At 38.2% G+C, this 17,805-nt stretch overlaps 1 protein-coding gene across 2 annotated transcripts in view; it reads left to right on the top strand.

The window, feature by feature from the left end:
* Positions 1–17,805, top strand: part of SLC12A7 (solute carrier family 12 member 7) — a 2,260,604-nt gene that overhangs the window by 2,102,783 nt on the left and 140,016 nt on the right. For both annotated transcript variants that reach the window (XM_044065144.1, XM_044065145.1), the window contains 2 exons: positions 5,942–6,049; positions 8,934–9,050. In XM_044065144.1, the coding sequence (XP_043921079.1) occupies positions 5,942–6,049; positions 8,934–9,050 (225 nt within the window). The remainder of the gene's footprint in view (positions 1–5,941; positions 6,050–8,933; positions 9,051–17,805) is intronic.

The raw sequence follows: 17,805 nt of genomic DNA, 5'->3' as shown, positions 1-17,805 counted from the left end.
CCCTTATCTGCTCGGCACCTTCCTCTACTGAACTGAGCTCATTGACGCAAAATACCTTTAACTCAGTAGAAACTTGGTTTTCTAAACGGTTTCTCCTACTAAATGCAAAAACTAAACTCCTCCTCTTCTCCCCCACCACTCGGTCCCCCCCTTTAAACTTTACCATTTCTTCTAATAATGACACTATCATCTCACCTGATCCAACTACTAAACTTCTAGGAATAACCATTGACAATCATCTTTCCTTCGATCAGCACATTAACAACACCATCAAGGTTGTTAACAGAAAAATTGGATCCCTATATCGTATCAAACCTTTTCTAACCCCAGCAACAAGAACCAAAATTGCACAATCTCATCTCCTATCTACTCTCCTATATGCTTCCCCCATTTATACTAACCTCAAGAAAAACAGTCTTAACAAACTTGCAACTTGCTATAATAACATAGCTCGCTTCGCCACTAGTAACCCCTTTAGGACCCACCATTGTATAAATCTAAAACAACTTGGCTGGCTCAATTTCAAAACTACCTAAAAATTCCTCAACTCACTATAGCCCACAACATATTACACCTACCTGACAACACCCCAATACTCTCTCAACTTCTAATCCCTTAAAACAATCTTAACTCACTTCGCTCCTCTAGTAAACTCATGGCAAAATCAATAAAGGCAAACAACACAGCAGGTGGTTCTCTATTCACTAACACTATAGGTAGAAGCTGGAATCTCTTACCTAGTGACATAACTTTGACTACATCCCTACCACAATTCAAACAGAAAATTAAACTGTACTACCTCAATCATTGGCTTTGTCCCTGCAGTACACCTGACTAACCTTTTTCTCATACTATATTTCTCCTTCACTCTTCTCATCACTACCTGTCTGATTTCTCCTCCCTTTACTGTTCTAATCTAACTATGTACATTTTATGTATAATTGCTAATATGTAATGAACTGCTTATTGTAAACTTGCTTCTCTTTGAAAGTATCTTGCATTCTGTGTGTTGTTATGACTTCTAATTTTTGATATTTCTAAACAGTAATGATTATTTGTAATGTACTTAGTATTTAGTGGAGCTTTTCTCCTCGGGCCTCTGCTGAAAATGGACATGTATCCAGCCAGACTAGCCCGGTCAACAAATGTAAAATAAATAAATAAATAAAATTACCAGGCAAACATTTAAACACTGTAGAGCATTGTAGCATTCTAGCAGCCCTACCCCTATCCTCACCTATCACGTTAAAGATTCTAGGCAAGCCAAACAGAATATAGGCATAACAAGGGAGTTTTAAACATTGCCATAAGTCTGGATGAAGCAAAAGTACCATAAGATAAGGGCATTACAGTACAGATTTAATATGCTCGACTTAGACTAATAACGATGCTAGAATAAGATTTTGCAACAGCTTGTGTTGCATGATCCCACATTTGTTGTGGCAGAAAAACACAAGAAACAACATCTGGACATTGTGCACATTCTCACAGGCCCCATCAATATCCTAACCTCTCAGCATAATTCAAACAGTCAAAAACTGCAGAACAAGGCATAACATCAGGGATACTTTGCTACTAAGTTACTATAAACTTAAATAGCAAATCAGTGTTTGCATTAGCATGCATTAAGATATCAGTACTTTCTGCAGAATTCACACAACCTCCCCCACAAATATCAGCGTAATAACTCTGGATGAACCGAAAACAAAATAAAGACGAATGTGCTTATATAGTACATGACCCTACATTAAAACAAATTCCAAGCAAATATTGGAAAACTGCAACATTCTCACAGGCCCTAACCACACTCCCAACCTTTCAACACAATAAATACAGACAATGCAAAAATTTAAAGGAATTGCATCAGTGAGTTAAACATTGCTGGTATATACAATACTAGCATAACAAGGTCTGCATTAGTATACATCCAAACATCTATACCTTCTGCAACATTCTCACAGCTGCTAACCAACCTCCTAACATTAGGCATTTTAAACAATGTACTTATGAATTAAAAATGGTAGAACACTTTGCAGTAGCATGCATTGTGTGAACCCACATTTTTGATGAGGAACAGACCAAAAATACCAGGTAAACATGTAACTGTGCATTAGCATGCATTACTATATCAGTACATTCTGTAGAATGCCCACAGCACCTAACCCTTAATGTCTCAGCACAATTCTGGATGAAATGGTAAAACAAGACAAAAAGTGTAACAGTAACAACATGCATATACATTGCGTGACTTGAGTTTAACAAAAAATGCAAGGCAAACACTTGAGCACTGTGCAACATTTTCACAGCCCCTAACCGCGCTGCTAACCTCTCAACACAACTACGGACAAAGTAAAAAATTGTTACAGAACAAATTCGTAGCACCAGGGATAGTTATAAACATTACTGGTATACACAGTACTAGCATAACAAGGTTTTCAGTAATATCCATGCAAACATCTATACATTCTGCCACATTCTCACAGCCACTAAGCCCCCCACTAACCTCTCAGCACAATTCTGGATAAAGGAAAAAGTTATAGAACAAAGTTGTAGCATCAGAGATGGTTGTAAACATTGCTGGTATACACAAATACTGGCATAACAGGGTTTGTATCTGTACACATTAAAACATCTGTACCATCTACAGCATTCTCACAGCCGCTATCCCCCCTACCAGTTTTTCAGCACATTTAGACAAAACCAATATAAGTTAATGAACATTCTTGTGTGTATCTTGACTTCCACACATCCCAACCAGCTTAGCACAAGAACTCTGCACAAAAAAGTAATGCAATCATCTCTCTTGGTTACCTCACTCCCCTACCCTATGACTACATCTGGATATTACAGACAAGCCTCCCTTTCTCAGTCTATTGGCAGACAAATTATTGACAAATGTAAAACAGTGGTAGAACCACAGTCTTCATCCCTGCCCCAGCCTTCTTAGCACAAGAATACTAGATAAAAGTAAAATACTGGTACAACCTCAGCCCCTCACCACCCCCAGTCCTCTTAGCACAGGAATTCTGGACAAAAGTAAAATAGCCTAACAAATTAGTAACAAAGTGCCAAATAAACCAAACGAAAAAATGATAAAAGCATCCACCAGAATCATACACAGCAGCTGTTCCCTTTTATATAAGTATGTGTATGATTCTGGTGGATGCTTTTATCGTTTTTTTGTTTTATACCATTTGTGAAGCCACAGGAATCTTTACCCTTTGGTGGTGTGTGACTTTTTTGCCAAATAAACCAAGACAAAGTTATTACATCAACTTACAGTAGAAACCAAAAATCCACAAAAATTCTGGACAATTAACATCCTTCACTCCAGCAAAACCTCAACCCACTTTCCAAATATACCCCAAAGCACAGCTACTATTGCAGAACACTAACAAATATTTCACTGAAAGCATTCTATCACTAACCAAAAACAACAAACCACCCAACATCAATCGACATCTCGCCCAACAATAATAGCTTAACATTCTCCTTCCACACCCTCTCCACAAAGACCATTGAAAAACTCCAAAAAAAACTCAAACCTACTGCAAGTGCAGCTGATAATCTACCAGCAGAATTTCAAAAACTAACAGCCGAAGCTATTTCTTACCCTATCACAATACTTAATAGATCCATTACTGAGCAATATGTCCCAACCATCTGGAAAATATCGCACATTATACCCTTGCACAAATGTGGGAACTCAACAGAACTTACAACCTCAATACCACCACCTCCCTAGCATCCACAATCCAATATGCTGATGACTCTACACTTATGTGACACATCTACCATGCAACAGCTCATGTCCTAATCCAGACTGAAATAAGCCAGTCTTTAGCACTTACCCCATACTCCTATAAACTTTTCACTTAGACATAACCTCATAAGACTTCCCACCTATCCCTGGTCTAATAAACTCTGTAGTATACTTTTCTTTGCTCTGTCCCGTCATCTCCCCTCCTTTTCATCACTCCTATCCCTCTCTGTCTCCACTTCATTATACAGCATAGATATACAGCATAGATGCTACCTATAAAAATAACAAGCCTACTCTACCTCTTGCCTCAATAGCTAACTCACACACACAAACCTCCTAACCAACTGGCAGTCAAAATTAAATGCATGTTACAGCTCACATTCCCTTATATTGTCCCTTGTAAAGACAGATAAACCATACTTATTTTACTTATTCTACCACTTATTTACTAAGAAAAGTAAAAAAAATAACAGATAATTATCTTTATATAAATTGCTATATTGCCTTCACAAATGTGTTACCATATGGAGCTTTTTTCCCTGGGCCTCTGCTGAAAATGGGTTCTATCCCAGTCGGACTACCCAGTAAACAAATGTAAAATAAAAGTAAATAGTACAACCACAGCCCCTCACCCCATTCTCTAAGCACAAGAACGCTACACAAAAGTAAACTAAAACTGGTACAACCACAGCCCCTCACTGCCCCCCAAACCTCTTAGCACAAAAATGTTACACAAAAGTAAACTAAAACTGGTACAACCACAGCCCATTACACACCCAATCCTCTTAGTGGAAGAATGATACATAAAACTAAAATAAAACTGGTACAACCACAGCCTCTCACCCACCCACCCCCAATCCTCTTAGCACAAGAACTCTACACAAAATCAAAATAAAACTGGTACCACCACAGCCCTCACCCCCCCCCCAAATACTCTTAGCACAAGAAATATGCACATAAAAAATAATGCAATCACCTCACTAGGTTAACCCCCCCAAAAAGCAAACTTGTATACTGTTAACAGAAGGCTGCTTCCAATCCTCTGCTCCCTCTTGGTGACTGAAGACTGAACTGCTCTGCTTGTTTTCCCACCAGACCACTTCAGTCCTTTTTAAATGCCCTAAAAAGGACAGCTTTCCAGACCTTTTAAAAATTGCCCTTAAAAGGACAGTTGAAAATAGTGATCTCCAATGACCATGACCGCTCCTAAAGCTTGAATCTACCATTGATCTGTTCTCCATCTCCATCCTCACACTGATCCAAACCCTGCTTGAGCTGCCACCAGCTAAAAGGAAAACTCATCTGTTTAAAAAACCTGGAAAAAAGTTTTCAATTGCATGGTGACATCAAGAAACTGTGCGGACGTCCACAAGGTGCCGAGCTAAGGAAGTAATGGATGGAGCAACCTGCAACTGATAGGTTGGGGCCCTAATTCACAGGGAGATAATCGGGGGCTCCCCACAGCTGCAGGTTTCATGGGTGCCTAATGCCGGCTATGAGACCTTCTGTATTCCTGCTTCATTCACCTATATTTTGAATGCAGGCCCCCTGCTTACACTTATCAAGGGTATCAGAACTTGCCAGAGATTTGGGATGCATGGCTAGGCTTGAACATATGAACCTACAAATGGCCTTTTTGGGGCTGCTGCTTACTATGGCCAAAAATGCTGTCATGAATTCCTTAACAGAAGTCTTTCAGCTATGATTGGACAGGCTAGGCTTGAACCTATGAATGGCCTTTTTGGGGCTACTGCTTACTATGGCCCATAATGCTGTCATGAATTCCTTAACAGAAGTATTTCAGCTATGGCTGGACAGGACTGGTCATTCTTGGGTGTAAAAGCTGAAATATACTGATAATTTCTTTCAGTGGCCTGTGAAGTGCTGATAATTAGGGAGTACCTCCTCTTCCATCACAGATGAAAAATATTATCAATATCTTTAATATAACATTATAAATCTGCATTCTCTTTACTCTTAACTACCTAAGAATGCATATAAAAAGCATGAAGCAAAACTAATGTTGATCCATTTGTTAAAATAAATTATAGTCATCTAGTTTTACATTTAAGTTTGCATTCCTTTATTGTACAGACTGTGCATTACATATACCCGCTTTATATTTACGAATATTTAGCTTTGAACTACACTTACCTTCATTTTGTTGTTTTTCCCCAGCTTGATAATGACATCTCAGCTTTTACTTACGAGAAGACATTGGTAATGGAGCAGAGGTCTCAGATGCTGAAACAGATGCAGTTGTCAAAGAATGAACGAGAGAGAGAGGTAAAACATTTTCCATGTAAGGTGTAAACTTTCAGATGTATTTAGAAGATCCATGTATATGGAAAGAACTGAGCATATTTGTTCAAAATAATGAGTTAATTTTAACCAAGACCATTTCCTGAAATGGACTGTTATGCATATCTTAAATGATAGCACAAGTGTTGTAATTACATATATAATTTTATGTTCAGCTTTGATCCAGTACAAAAGTCGCCATATGTAAGGATTTAAGAAGTCATGTTAGATGCACTAATTGGGAATAGAAACCAAAAATTAGTGTTACATATTCAGTGCATTATATTGCTTTGCTTACTGAAGAAAACATTTATGTTATAAAATGTAGCTTTATGTAAAAAAGCCAAGTATCCAAAGTAAGCAAGACCTCACACAACAGTCATGCATGTATACCTACACACACACGTACACAAACACATTTAAGCATACTTAAGGAGATCTGCTAAGATCCTTATTCATGGCCATTCCTTCCTGCCCTCTCTTCAAGATGTGAGCATGTTCTCTGCTTCCTTGTTTACAGAGTTTACATGGTAGATTAATGCTTTATGAATTATGAGTTAATGTTGAATAACTGAAAGATATAAATAAATATATATATATATATATATATATATATATATATATATATAAAATGTATATATATATATATATATATATATATAGTACATTAAGATTACCTAAACAAATGAAACCATAGAAGAATCATCATACACTTATAGAATATTATATTTTTGTACAGCAGTTTGTGTATATATGCATGTGCGCACAGTACACACATTCACATATTCATGTAATTGGCACTGTGATGTGAGGTTATGCCAGCAAGATAAGGCAGTGTATTTGTAACATATACCACCTTAGCTAGCTGGAGTTTTGTAAAGAACTATGTGTCATTTGAATATCAAACTGATTTGTACAGATGCTTGTGTTAAAAATGTATTTGTAAAATTGCTTGTTTTAAAAATGTATCAATATTGGGTCCTGCTGGACAGAAAAGAAATATACATGTATGTCAGGCTGTATTGGTGTAACTGATTAAATGTATATAATTTAACAGAGGATGCTGGAAGGGAAGTGGTTAAGCTCAGCCCAGCTAACCTTAAGAAAAACAGCCTGAAATTAAATAACTTGGATAAGGCCATAAAGATTCTAACTCACAGGTCTGAATGCAGTCAGAGATGCAATGTCTGTGCAAAGCCTTTCTGCAGGAAGGGTAAAAGTGTTGGAATTGTTTTATAGTTTCCAGGTGTTATATTGTTCTCTGTGTGTCTTGTGATACATTTATGCCAAATCATGGCTCAGTTGCTAGTGAGGGGGTAGTGTCGGAACCACAGAGTCAGGTGACCAGATGTGATATTATTCTGTAGCCAGCAGTGAAGTTGTATTTAGTTATTAGTGAGAGATGTGATAGAAGCACTTAGCACTCTGTTATTGGAACTGACACAAGACACTCATCCACTTCATCTTGCCTTGCTCTATCCAGTAAGTAGGGAATAGTAATTCTTCAGTCAGTTAAAAAAATATAGTGAGATTAGTTAAATACTGTTTTTCTGTATCTGTCTGAGTCTTTCCATCTGTGTTTTTTATATTCCCTGTGATTGAAACTCTGGTGTTTATGGTAGATAGATATTCAGTATTTTCATGTTTTCTTTTTCATTATTTATTATTAAATATATCTATACCTTTATTGTGGCTGGTTCTTTAGAAAATATTTAAACTTTGAGAGCACTTGCATTTATTTAGTGGCACTGTGGCTCCACATTCTTGAAAGTGTTGCTGTTTGATCAAATACTACCATTTGTATAAGTATTAATTTTACTGAGAGTAATTGGGTACCCTGTTAAGCGCCTTAAAGTAAGCTGGCTAGTGGCAGTGAATCTACCTCATAGTCTGGGTGGAGGTGGCAAAACGAGTAAGCTGTGCCAGCTTTTCCTGTGTGCATGAAAATCAAATCTCAAAGAGAGCGTTTGTGTCAGCTACTTTGAACAGGGACACTGACAGCACTGATTTCACACAGAAAGTGGGGGAGGACCTGGCCTGGAACACCTGGCTAAGGGCTTAACTCTATAGCTGTGTCAGTGGGGAGTCTTATTTGGGACCTGAGAGAAAACCCAGCACCTGGACTGGAGTATGCATTCCCTGTGTGCTGTTAAGGGAAATTGTACTTGGTGCAGAGAGCTGCATCTGAAAATAATGTGTGTATCTACTTTTCTCTCAGTGAACGTGCCCTACCAGTGACAGTGGTGAAGATTGAAGCTTCTTGAAAACTGTCCCAGAGGAGAGATGTCACAGGCACTTGCTCTTTTCTTCTGAAATTCTGTGTTTTCATGGTAATTGTTTATAGATCTGATAGTATTTTAACAGCAGTATACCAGAGATTTAACACAAATCCTAAAGTATACTTCAATGCATCTTGATTTCTAGGGTTCAAGTAATAGAAAGCCAAAAGGCAGAGAAGAAAATCTTATAATACTAAACAAACTCATCCCATTTATAAACATGCCCACTTAACTGATTGCAGTAATCCTGCGATTTTTTTTGTGTGTGTGGGGTTAACTTGTTAAGCTAAAAATGTATTACTGTTTGTAAATTGTTTCTATAAAGCCACTTCTGGTGAATTCATATTTTCAAGGAGGTTCCAGGAAATTGTATTTCATTTAATCTCTTTACTCATAAATTCATGTAGCTTCACACTGCATCAAGCATGGTTTGCATTGTTGTATCTAACATTAACTAATATTTATTCTCTCAAGAAGTGCTTACAGATGTTGACTGCATGGCAGTGTCTCACTTGTGCTGTAGGTGGTTTTAACTTGTGTGATTGTCCTGTTTTCTCTGCTGGCTGTACTTGGTGACCTTCCCATCCCAGATTCAGAGCATCACTGATGGGTCCCGTGGCTCCATCAGAAGAAAGAAACGCCCTAGTCTACAGTCTTCTGATCCAGATGTGCAGGCCACGCAGCCTGATGACAAACCTGAGGAAGAGGTAGTCCCATAGTAATCCTTATAGATTTCATTCCTTTTTCCATGTTGCAGATTGCCAATGCAGTGCCTGCATGCTTAAGTATGAGTTATACTTATGGGTTACTTGAAAATTACACAAATAATTGGCCTCATTTGGTATGAATTTTACAAACTGTGGCAAATGTGACTAAATGGTTTCCAGTGTAAATGCAACTTTGTTTAAATGAGCCCTGCAGATGTGTGTTTTCTTTACATGTAAGGGATATTTTCTAGGCTGAATTTATATACTAATCCTTTCTGAAAATTAAATAATACAGAGTAGACTCATTAAAACTGTAAGTCACTATTTCAACTTACCTTACTTGAAAGACCACACATCGTTCAATTTTATGTATAAACAAGTGCAACAAAGCTAATAGTATATAGTTAGATGTCTAGATGTCTCTCAGAGGGTATTGATCAAAATTACTGCTTTGATAATCTAGCCGTAGCATGCTCACCATCTTTCAAGTCAGTCTATACAGATATATCTATACACTCACACATTCCTGCACACTGTAAATAAAGAACTGTCAGTATATTATAGAAGGACAGAATTGTCTCAAAAATCTGAAATCATTTTGATATTCTCAGCTTGGATAATCACAGGATCATGTTGAAAAGGCTTACTTTATATTCTCCTTCATATTTACGTATTAGTTGTATCATTTAATTTATTTATTTTTGCACTATGATATTGATAACTTAACATCTGACTTAACATGTTGCTGTAGTTACAGTGCCAAATGCATTCATTTTTGTCATGGCCTTGACTTCTTGTGTAACTTCATCTTCAGTACTTTTTATGACACCGGTCATTTTTATGAATACTCAGGTGGCATTTATTGTTTACTCGTATATTTCTGCAAGTCTTTTTTTGTGTAGTTATTCCATTTTTTTATTTAATTTTTTCAGTTGTCTGACATATTTTCCACTACCAGAAGAAACTTAATTTTGATGTTAACATTTTATTTTTTTTTCAGCTTTTTTTTTCTGTTAATGCTCTGCATTAAATTAGATTCCTTGTGTTTAACTGATCTGTGAATGCATACATTCATTCTTGGTGAGCTTACCCTGTATCTGCAGCAAAAGGAGTGAGGCATGGAAATAATTGTGGATGGGTTGTTGGTGTTACTTCACAGAATGCAAACACACATGTGTGCGCACTACTTATGTGCCAGCTTGTAATTTGCAGTGTTGTAAGTTAGTTGCTGGCATGTCTTTGGGAAGTGGGAAGAAACCAGACACCCTGCTTACAACTGATATTTATACAGACAGACTATATATAATGCATGGAGAAAACACACAGCTCTGTAAGAAAGCAACTTTGACTTTAAATTAGTGATGTGTTTTTTGAGTGTAAAATTCTTTTGGGGTGTGGTATATTAAGTTGTTAAGGGCAATGTTCCGGTCTGTAGAGAAGTCTGTGTGTTGTAGTTAGCTAAGAAAGAGCTAGGTGATGTGACAATCAGTGGTATGTTCTATTGTTATAGTTTATTGCAAGTACAGCTATTATAACATTGCACAAATCTGAACAGTTTTGTGATTTGAAGGTTAGTGAAAATTTAGGAAGAATAGAGTATAGATAGTAGTAAGAAAGTAAAGGCTATACATCATCTGGCAATGTCAGTTATGTGGGTTTTTATACTCTTTTTATACTATACTCTGCATAGTGTACCAAGTTTTTGATGAGTTTTAAAATGTGGTGGTCAGATTTCAACTGGTCATCTTTGATGACACCCAGTAGTTTTGTGTGGTCATGGAGTTGTTGGCATAGATGATAATTAATAGTGTTATTTTGGTTCATAGGTTGGTACTAGGCTATCGGCCCTAGGGCCTATACAAGCCTAGCCATAACAATTCCCTGGCTATTCCTTCCCACATTATTTACTTCCCTGGACCCCTGTCTAGCAGGGTGACTGACGTGATCCCTGGGGTGAATTTCCTTTCCCCCATCCAGTCATCAAGGTTCCTTTTGAAGAGGGCCAAAGAGGTGCTCTGCTTGACATGTATGGGCAGTCTATTCCAGAGTCTGGAGAGTCTCTAGGTCAGGAACCTATCCCTCCAGCATGTTTTGTTTATTGTGATGACAAGGTTTAGATCCCTGGAGCATGTGGCTCTAAGGGATTGGGATTTCTTTAAGTGTAAACATTTCCAGCAGCTCTGGGTTTGACATGGCCTTGTATGTTAAGCAGAGATCGCCTCGGAGTAGACAATATGCAACAGAGTATAGCTGGAGTTTTTTAAGGCGGTCAGCATAGGGCATCTGCTTTAGGCCTGTGATTCTTTTAGTGAGGTATTTCTACGGCCTTTCCAGTAGTTGCAGATGTCTTGAGAGTTACATACCAAATGGGGCATTGTATTCTATAATGGGTCTAATGAGGGATGAGTACAGTGGGACAATGACCTCCTTTTTTCTGGATGAAAAGCCCTTAGTGATGAGGTGTGCCACATAGAAGGATTTCCTGACTGTTGTGGTGATGTGGTTATTGAAGGTGAGACCACTGTCCGCCTGTGTCCCTAAGTCTTTTATCACACTTTTGGCATTTAGTGTACTGCCACCTATGTGGTAATTCACGGGTACATGTTTTTTCCCAAAGGGGATAACTATACATTTCTTGGAATTTAGCTTGAGCCCATGGCTCTGGCATCAAGCATCTATTTCTGTAAGGCCCTTTTGTAGAGTATCGACATCATTTGGGGATTCAATAATGGCTCCCAGTTTGCAGTCATCTGTGGACTTTGTTAGCCAGAGTCCCTTAGTGTTGGCCTGTACCTCAGAGAAGTAGATGCCAAACAAGAGAGGTCCCAGGACTGAACCCTGAGGTACTCCACTTGTCACTTGTCTGGAGCTGGATTTGGAGTCAGCTACTTTTACAGTGTGGGTTCTGTCAGTAAGCAGCCCATCGAGTGATGTAGGGATTAATGCCCAGCTTAGTAAGTTTATCTATGATTCCAGAGTGGGGGATGATGTCAAAGGCCTTGGCGAGGTCCAGATAGGCTGTGTGGACTGCCTTACCCTCGTCCACAGCTCTGGAGACTGATTCGAAGAAGTCAATCAGGTTCAGGAGACAAGATCTGCCCTTCACGAACCCAAACTGGGTGGGGTCCAGTGTTTTAAGGTTGCCAATGTCTTTGTTTATAAGTTCCATGATAATACGTTCCATGGCCTTGCAGATCAGGCTCGTCAGACTGATGGGGCGGTAGTTCCCGGGATCCAAGGTGGATCCCCCCATGTGGAGTGAGATAACTGTAGCTGTGCGTCACTCAGTGGGCATGAAGCCTGAGGTGAGGGTATGATTAAACATGACATTTAGTTGAGGTGCCAGTTAATTTTGTAGTTCATGTAGTACACAGCCCGGGATGTCATCTGGTCCCATGGATGCTGTATTCTTAGCTTTGGAGAGTGCATTTTTTACCTGTGTGGCTGTTATTACCTGAATTTGGCAATCTTCTGGTATTGAGATGGGCCATTTAGGGGGTGAGAGGGGGGTGAAGTTGGCACTGAATCGATCTGCCAGGATATTGGCAATATCCTTGGGATCAGTATATTTAATGCCATTCTCTTGTAGCTCAGAGCAGATCTGAGCATTGCCATTTAGATTCTTGACATAGTTATAGAATGTCTTGTGGTTATCTTTGGCAATTTTATTTTCGTAACTAGCTTTGGAGGTTTTTATGAGGGATTTCAGCTTCTTACTGAGGTTAGTAAGGGAGTTTTTTGCATCCTGGAATTTTCCTCTTTTCTGTTTGTTTATGGCAGAGACATGTTTTGGGGTAAAGAGCGATAAATTAGTTTTTTGAGTTTATAAGTAGTTGTGAATTGTTTAGAAGGTGGAGAAATCATGTTTCCTTTTCATTGCTTGTTTGAGATGTAGCTATGGAACTATTGCAATCAAGAGTTGGTGAGCCCTGAGGATGAAAGTTTATATAAGAGTTTTAGGTGAGAGAGAGTATCAAAAGCTTTTGATAAGTCTATGAAGATAGTGGAAACTAGGTATTTCTGTGAGTGATGAATGTATTACCAAAATTCAGCAAAACAGCAATTGTGCTGTGATGAGGATGGAAGCCATGCTGGGTTGAAGACAGAAGCCGGTTATTACATAGTTGAGAAGCTGTGTATGAATACATTTTTCTAACGTTTTTGATAGGGGAGATAAAATGGCAATGCTCCTTTAGTTTGAAAGAGCTGTATTTAGTCTCCCATTCTGCATTGGGAAAAATGAATGATTTTTTTCCACAGAGAGTTGACTTTATTTTCAGATTTGCATTGATTTATTAGAACTGAGACTGAATATGCAATAGCCTCAGCTGCTATTTTAAGGTATTCGCCAGGTAGATTGTCTGGGCAATTGTAGTAGACTTTATGTTTTGAGGTATTCTTTGATTATACCTCTGGAAACTGGTTAGAAGGAGAAATGCTGAAGGAAGCTATTTGATTAAGTATGGACATCAAGAGCAGGATTAGTCACCTGGTAGGTTAATGACTGTACTGTCTGTAGAAAGTAAAGGTAGCCATGGAAGTATCCCAGGAATTATCCGGAGAGATATCTTAGGAGATATTTTCAGAGGAAGGAGTTAGAAGAAAAGTTGTCAATGTCCTGATAGATTGTCAGATGGAACTAACCTGTAGTGGTTCTCACTGCATCAGTATCAAAAGTGCAAGCTTAAGGCATTCACAAATATTCTAAATTTGGTAAATTATTAACAAAGCCAACAAGATACTTAGACAGCAACAAGAAATGAATAGTATTCACTACATTTGAATCCGAATTTCATTTAATGACTTTGATACTATTGTAGTAATAACTTTTTTCATCTTTGTGTCTGAAAATGAAAGTAACAGGCATTTGAACTTTCTTTGTGTTAACAAAATGTGTTTTCTTATTGAAGCAATGCCCAAGAATGTAAGAAACTGAACAAATATTTTGATATTAAATGCCTTATATTTTGAATAATTCCCACACAGTATGGAGTAGGCAGTTTTAACCTTTGAAATGGATGTATCACACATAGCTTTAAAAGATTTTGTACCTTTTGCTGGTGTCAGAATTCAGAATGAATATCAAGTGGTCTGGTGTCCTGTCTCCATTTCTCAGTCTGATGCAAATGCTGATAAAACTGTCTGCATGCATTATGTCCATGTCTGTTTTGGGAATGCTGAATGCAAAAATACTTAGTTATATTTCTGGAACATATCTGGTTACCCAATACATAATGAAAACAGCTTGGCACATATTCTACAGAAAAAGTAACTAGTTCCAATCAGAACCATTTTCATTGCTTAAAGGATTTATGCATAGTCTTGAATTCTTTCAGATTTCTTCTGAGATTATTCTGGGAGATGCAACTGTTTCTGGAATACATCAGTGGCTAGATAACCTGAACCCACAACCCAAAATCTCAAATGGCGTATCTTCCATGGTATTGAATGTGATAATTGTGTATAGCTGTAAAAGCATTATAACTAGCAAGTATTTTTGAAAGTCTCACACAGCAATACAACAAAGGCTACACTGGAGAGTACATTCAAAATAAGTGCTTTATTTATGACACTAATACAGCAAAAAAGGTAATCTTCCTTTAATGCTATATACATAGGAAACACTGTGCATGTTCCTTCACATCTTGGTAGGTAATCAAGACTTTAAAAAATACACTTTGTAAATGTTTAGATGTAAACATTTACTGTCTATAAGGGAAAGAATCCTCCCCCGTCAATAATATATGTGGGTGTACTGATTAACATCAAAACACCCAAATGTCTTTTGTCAAAATGCCAGCACGTGCTCTGAACAATAACCTCGGCACATACAAAATTTTACTAAAAAAAAATTAAACATCACTCTCTCCACATCCTCTGCTAATTATATATACTACCTTTGAGATTTCACAATGTCAGAGAGAGGACATGTCTCCCAACCCCTAGGAACTGTGCGATCTCGCATACCTGTCAGTCATCTGTGTTGTTGACCAAATTTTGTTGAATAAACAGTTGTTGACCAAACATGGATTGAGAGTTATTCAGCTCCCCTGTATATATCTAATACATACTCACATGGGTGTGTGTATATATATATATATATATATATATATATATATATATCTATATAAAATCAGACCTCCCAACCGTCCCGAATTACTTGGTTTTTACCAAGTTTTGGGGTCAAAATGAAGGGGTGCCACGATTCCTGAGTGGCACCCCTTCATTTCCAATTTCTTTGCCTTTGTTTTTTTTATTTATTTTTTTTCATTTTCGCGCTGTTGGAGCTGACGTCATCACGTGCGTGATGACGTCAGCTCCATCAACAGTACCAACCGGTCAGAATTGAGCTCCTTGAGCTCACGTCATTATTTCCGGCTGGCTGCAAGCAGTTGCTGCATTTGAAAAGCTTGCCACCATTTTGGACTATGCTGCCGTATTGTCTGAGAAAGAAAACTGCTGTTCATGCTGGGACTATTCTTTTAAGCTGCTGCCTGCTCGAGAAAACTGCCATTCATTTTGCCTGTGAGAGAGGACTGTTATTAGGTAAGGAGGAACAAAGGGAAGCTGCCGTTCGTTTTAATCTGCTTCTGTCTCACTTATGGTATTAGGAGGATATTAGGAGGAAGGGTGTGTGTGTGTGTGTGTGTGTGTGTGTGTGTGTGTGTGTGTGTGTGTGTGTGTGTGTGTGTGTGTGTGTGTGTGTGTGTGTGTGTGAGTGAGTGTGTGAGTGAGTGTGTGTGAGTGAGTGTGTGTGTGTGTGTGTGTGTGTGTGTGTGTGTGTGTGTGTGTGTAAGGCTTGCCGCCGTTTTGGACTATGTTGCCGTATTGTCCGAGAAAGAAAACTGCTGTTCGTACTGGGACTATGCTTTTAAACTGCTGCATGCCTGAGAAAGTTGCTGTTCATGCTGGGAGTGGGACTATGCTTTTAATCTGCTGCCTGCCCGAGAAAGCTGCCATCCATTTTGCCTGCGAGAGAGAAGACTGTTATTAGGTAAGGAGGAACAAAGGGAGGCTGCCATTCGTTTTAATCTGCTGCTGCCTCACTTATGGTATTAAGAGGATATTAGGAGGAAGGGTGCGTGTGTGTGTTTGTGTGTGTGTAAAAGTGTCTCCCCTTCAAGTTATTTTGCAAGTGTTTTCTGTTCACGGCATGGCAATAAATTTATAGGGGTTACTGGCAACCCTAGATGTGCCACATTACCAGGGAAGAGAGAGATACTGGATTTAAGTGATTTATGCAAGTTCAGGCTTAACTTGGAATATGTAAATATCCAAGAATGAGTAAGAACAAAATACATACATAGCATGAGGCAGCATAAGTGTGGCAGCAAAGTAAACTAGTTTACCTGTGAGTGACAGCTAGCATAATTTATGGATAGTGTAGCTGTTGGGATACATAAACTCTGACTTTTCCATCAGATTTGCTATGGATGTTAGGCCTGAATAAGCCTTAGATCACAGGTTTCCATTAGGCAACCAGTGAGGGCATTTTAGACCTTTGAGTCATCCAAGGAGAGAGATTTGTCCACCTTAAGTTTACTTCCAAGTGATGAGAGCAGAACTGTGAACTGAGTTAATCTCAGGAGCCTGGGTTCCTGTTTAAACAGCAGTCTGCTTCCCAGGAGTGGAGAGTCTTTAGGGGCATTTATAGATAGGGGTGTGGAGGGTGATTCCACTTCTGCTATCCCCGGAGTGACCAAAGAAGCCTTTTGCATTTTGGGGATTTTAGAACGATCTGATAATGCTTTAGAAGAATGTTAATCTGGTGAAGTTATTTATTTATTTCCGGTGAATATGGCAATTGTTCCATATTTCAGCCCCTCCTTCCATTTGCATCTTGTTGTTACATATTTTTATTTTTGACTTTGCCGTTATCCATGAGCAATCTGGTGGTTATCTAGCCTTTATGTCATGCCCTGTTGTCTTTAAGAAAATACCTGCTGCATTAATTTGATACTGTTGCGTACTTAGTATTTCCTTCTGGTTGACTAACAGTATGTTATCAAATTTAACTATGAAACGAAAAAACATCAGCATCCTAAATACTAAAACAAACATAAATACTAATGTTACTTATGTTCATATTTTGTTACTAGACAATAGATCATGTAAGTTTTTTGAAACCTTTCAACTGCAGTCCCACTGGTACACCCAACTATTTACTTCTCCTGTCTGTAGGGGTTAGGGGAGCAGGGTCTGATGTAAAGTTGCAATTTTTAACTAAGTTAGATTTGAAAATAGTTGGGTACATATTTTGCTTTGCAGCAGCTATAGTCAGAGATTAATTATTTAGGAGTAATATCTGTCATGTCAACAAGTCCAATTTATGTTGCAATATAGATTTAGTTCCCTCGATTCTATATTTGTGTTGCTGCCAGCCTTGTGGGCTGCAGTAGGTCAAGCAGGAGCAGGTCATTTACAATTTTGTAGGACAGGCATAAATCACAGCATAGAAGTGTTTTTAAGAAGTAGGGTTTTTTATAGGTGTACGACTTGCATTAGTCACCATGGTGATTTGATTTATTTTAGTATGAAGTAGATTACTTAATTATGTATGTATTTATGCATCTTAATAATTGGTTGTTTGCTTATTCAATCATATAAATAGTGAATTTTCATTTGTTGAAATGGGTCTGACGCCAGATGCATTTTCTTTGGATGTGGTGTGGGTTTCAATGCTATTTCAATCAATGTGATTTTCAAGGGCAGAGAAGTTTTAATGCCAAGTCTGTTTTCATTGAGACAGTATTGC

Source organism: Protopterus annectens, chromosome 3.part0, assembly GCF_019279795.1.
Source record: "Protopterus annectens isolate FY-2018-M chromosome 3.part0, PAN1.0, whole genome shotgun sequence".
Taxonomy (NCBI): Eukaryota; Metazoa; Chordata; order Ceratodontiformes; family Protopteridae; genus Protopterus; species Protopterus annectens.
This window is presented reverse-complemented; position numbering and strand designations above follow the sequence as displayed.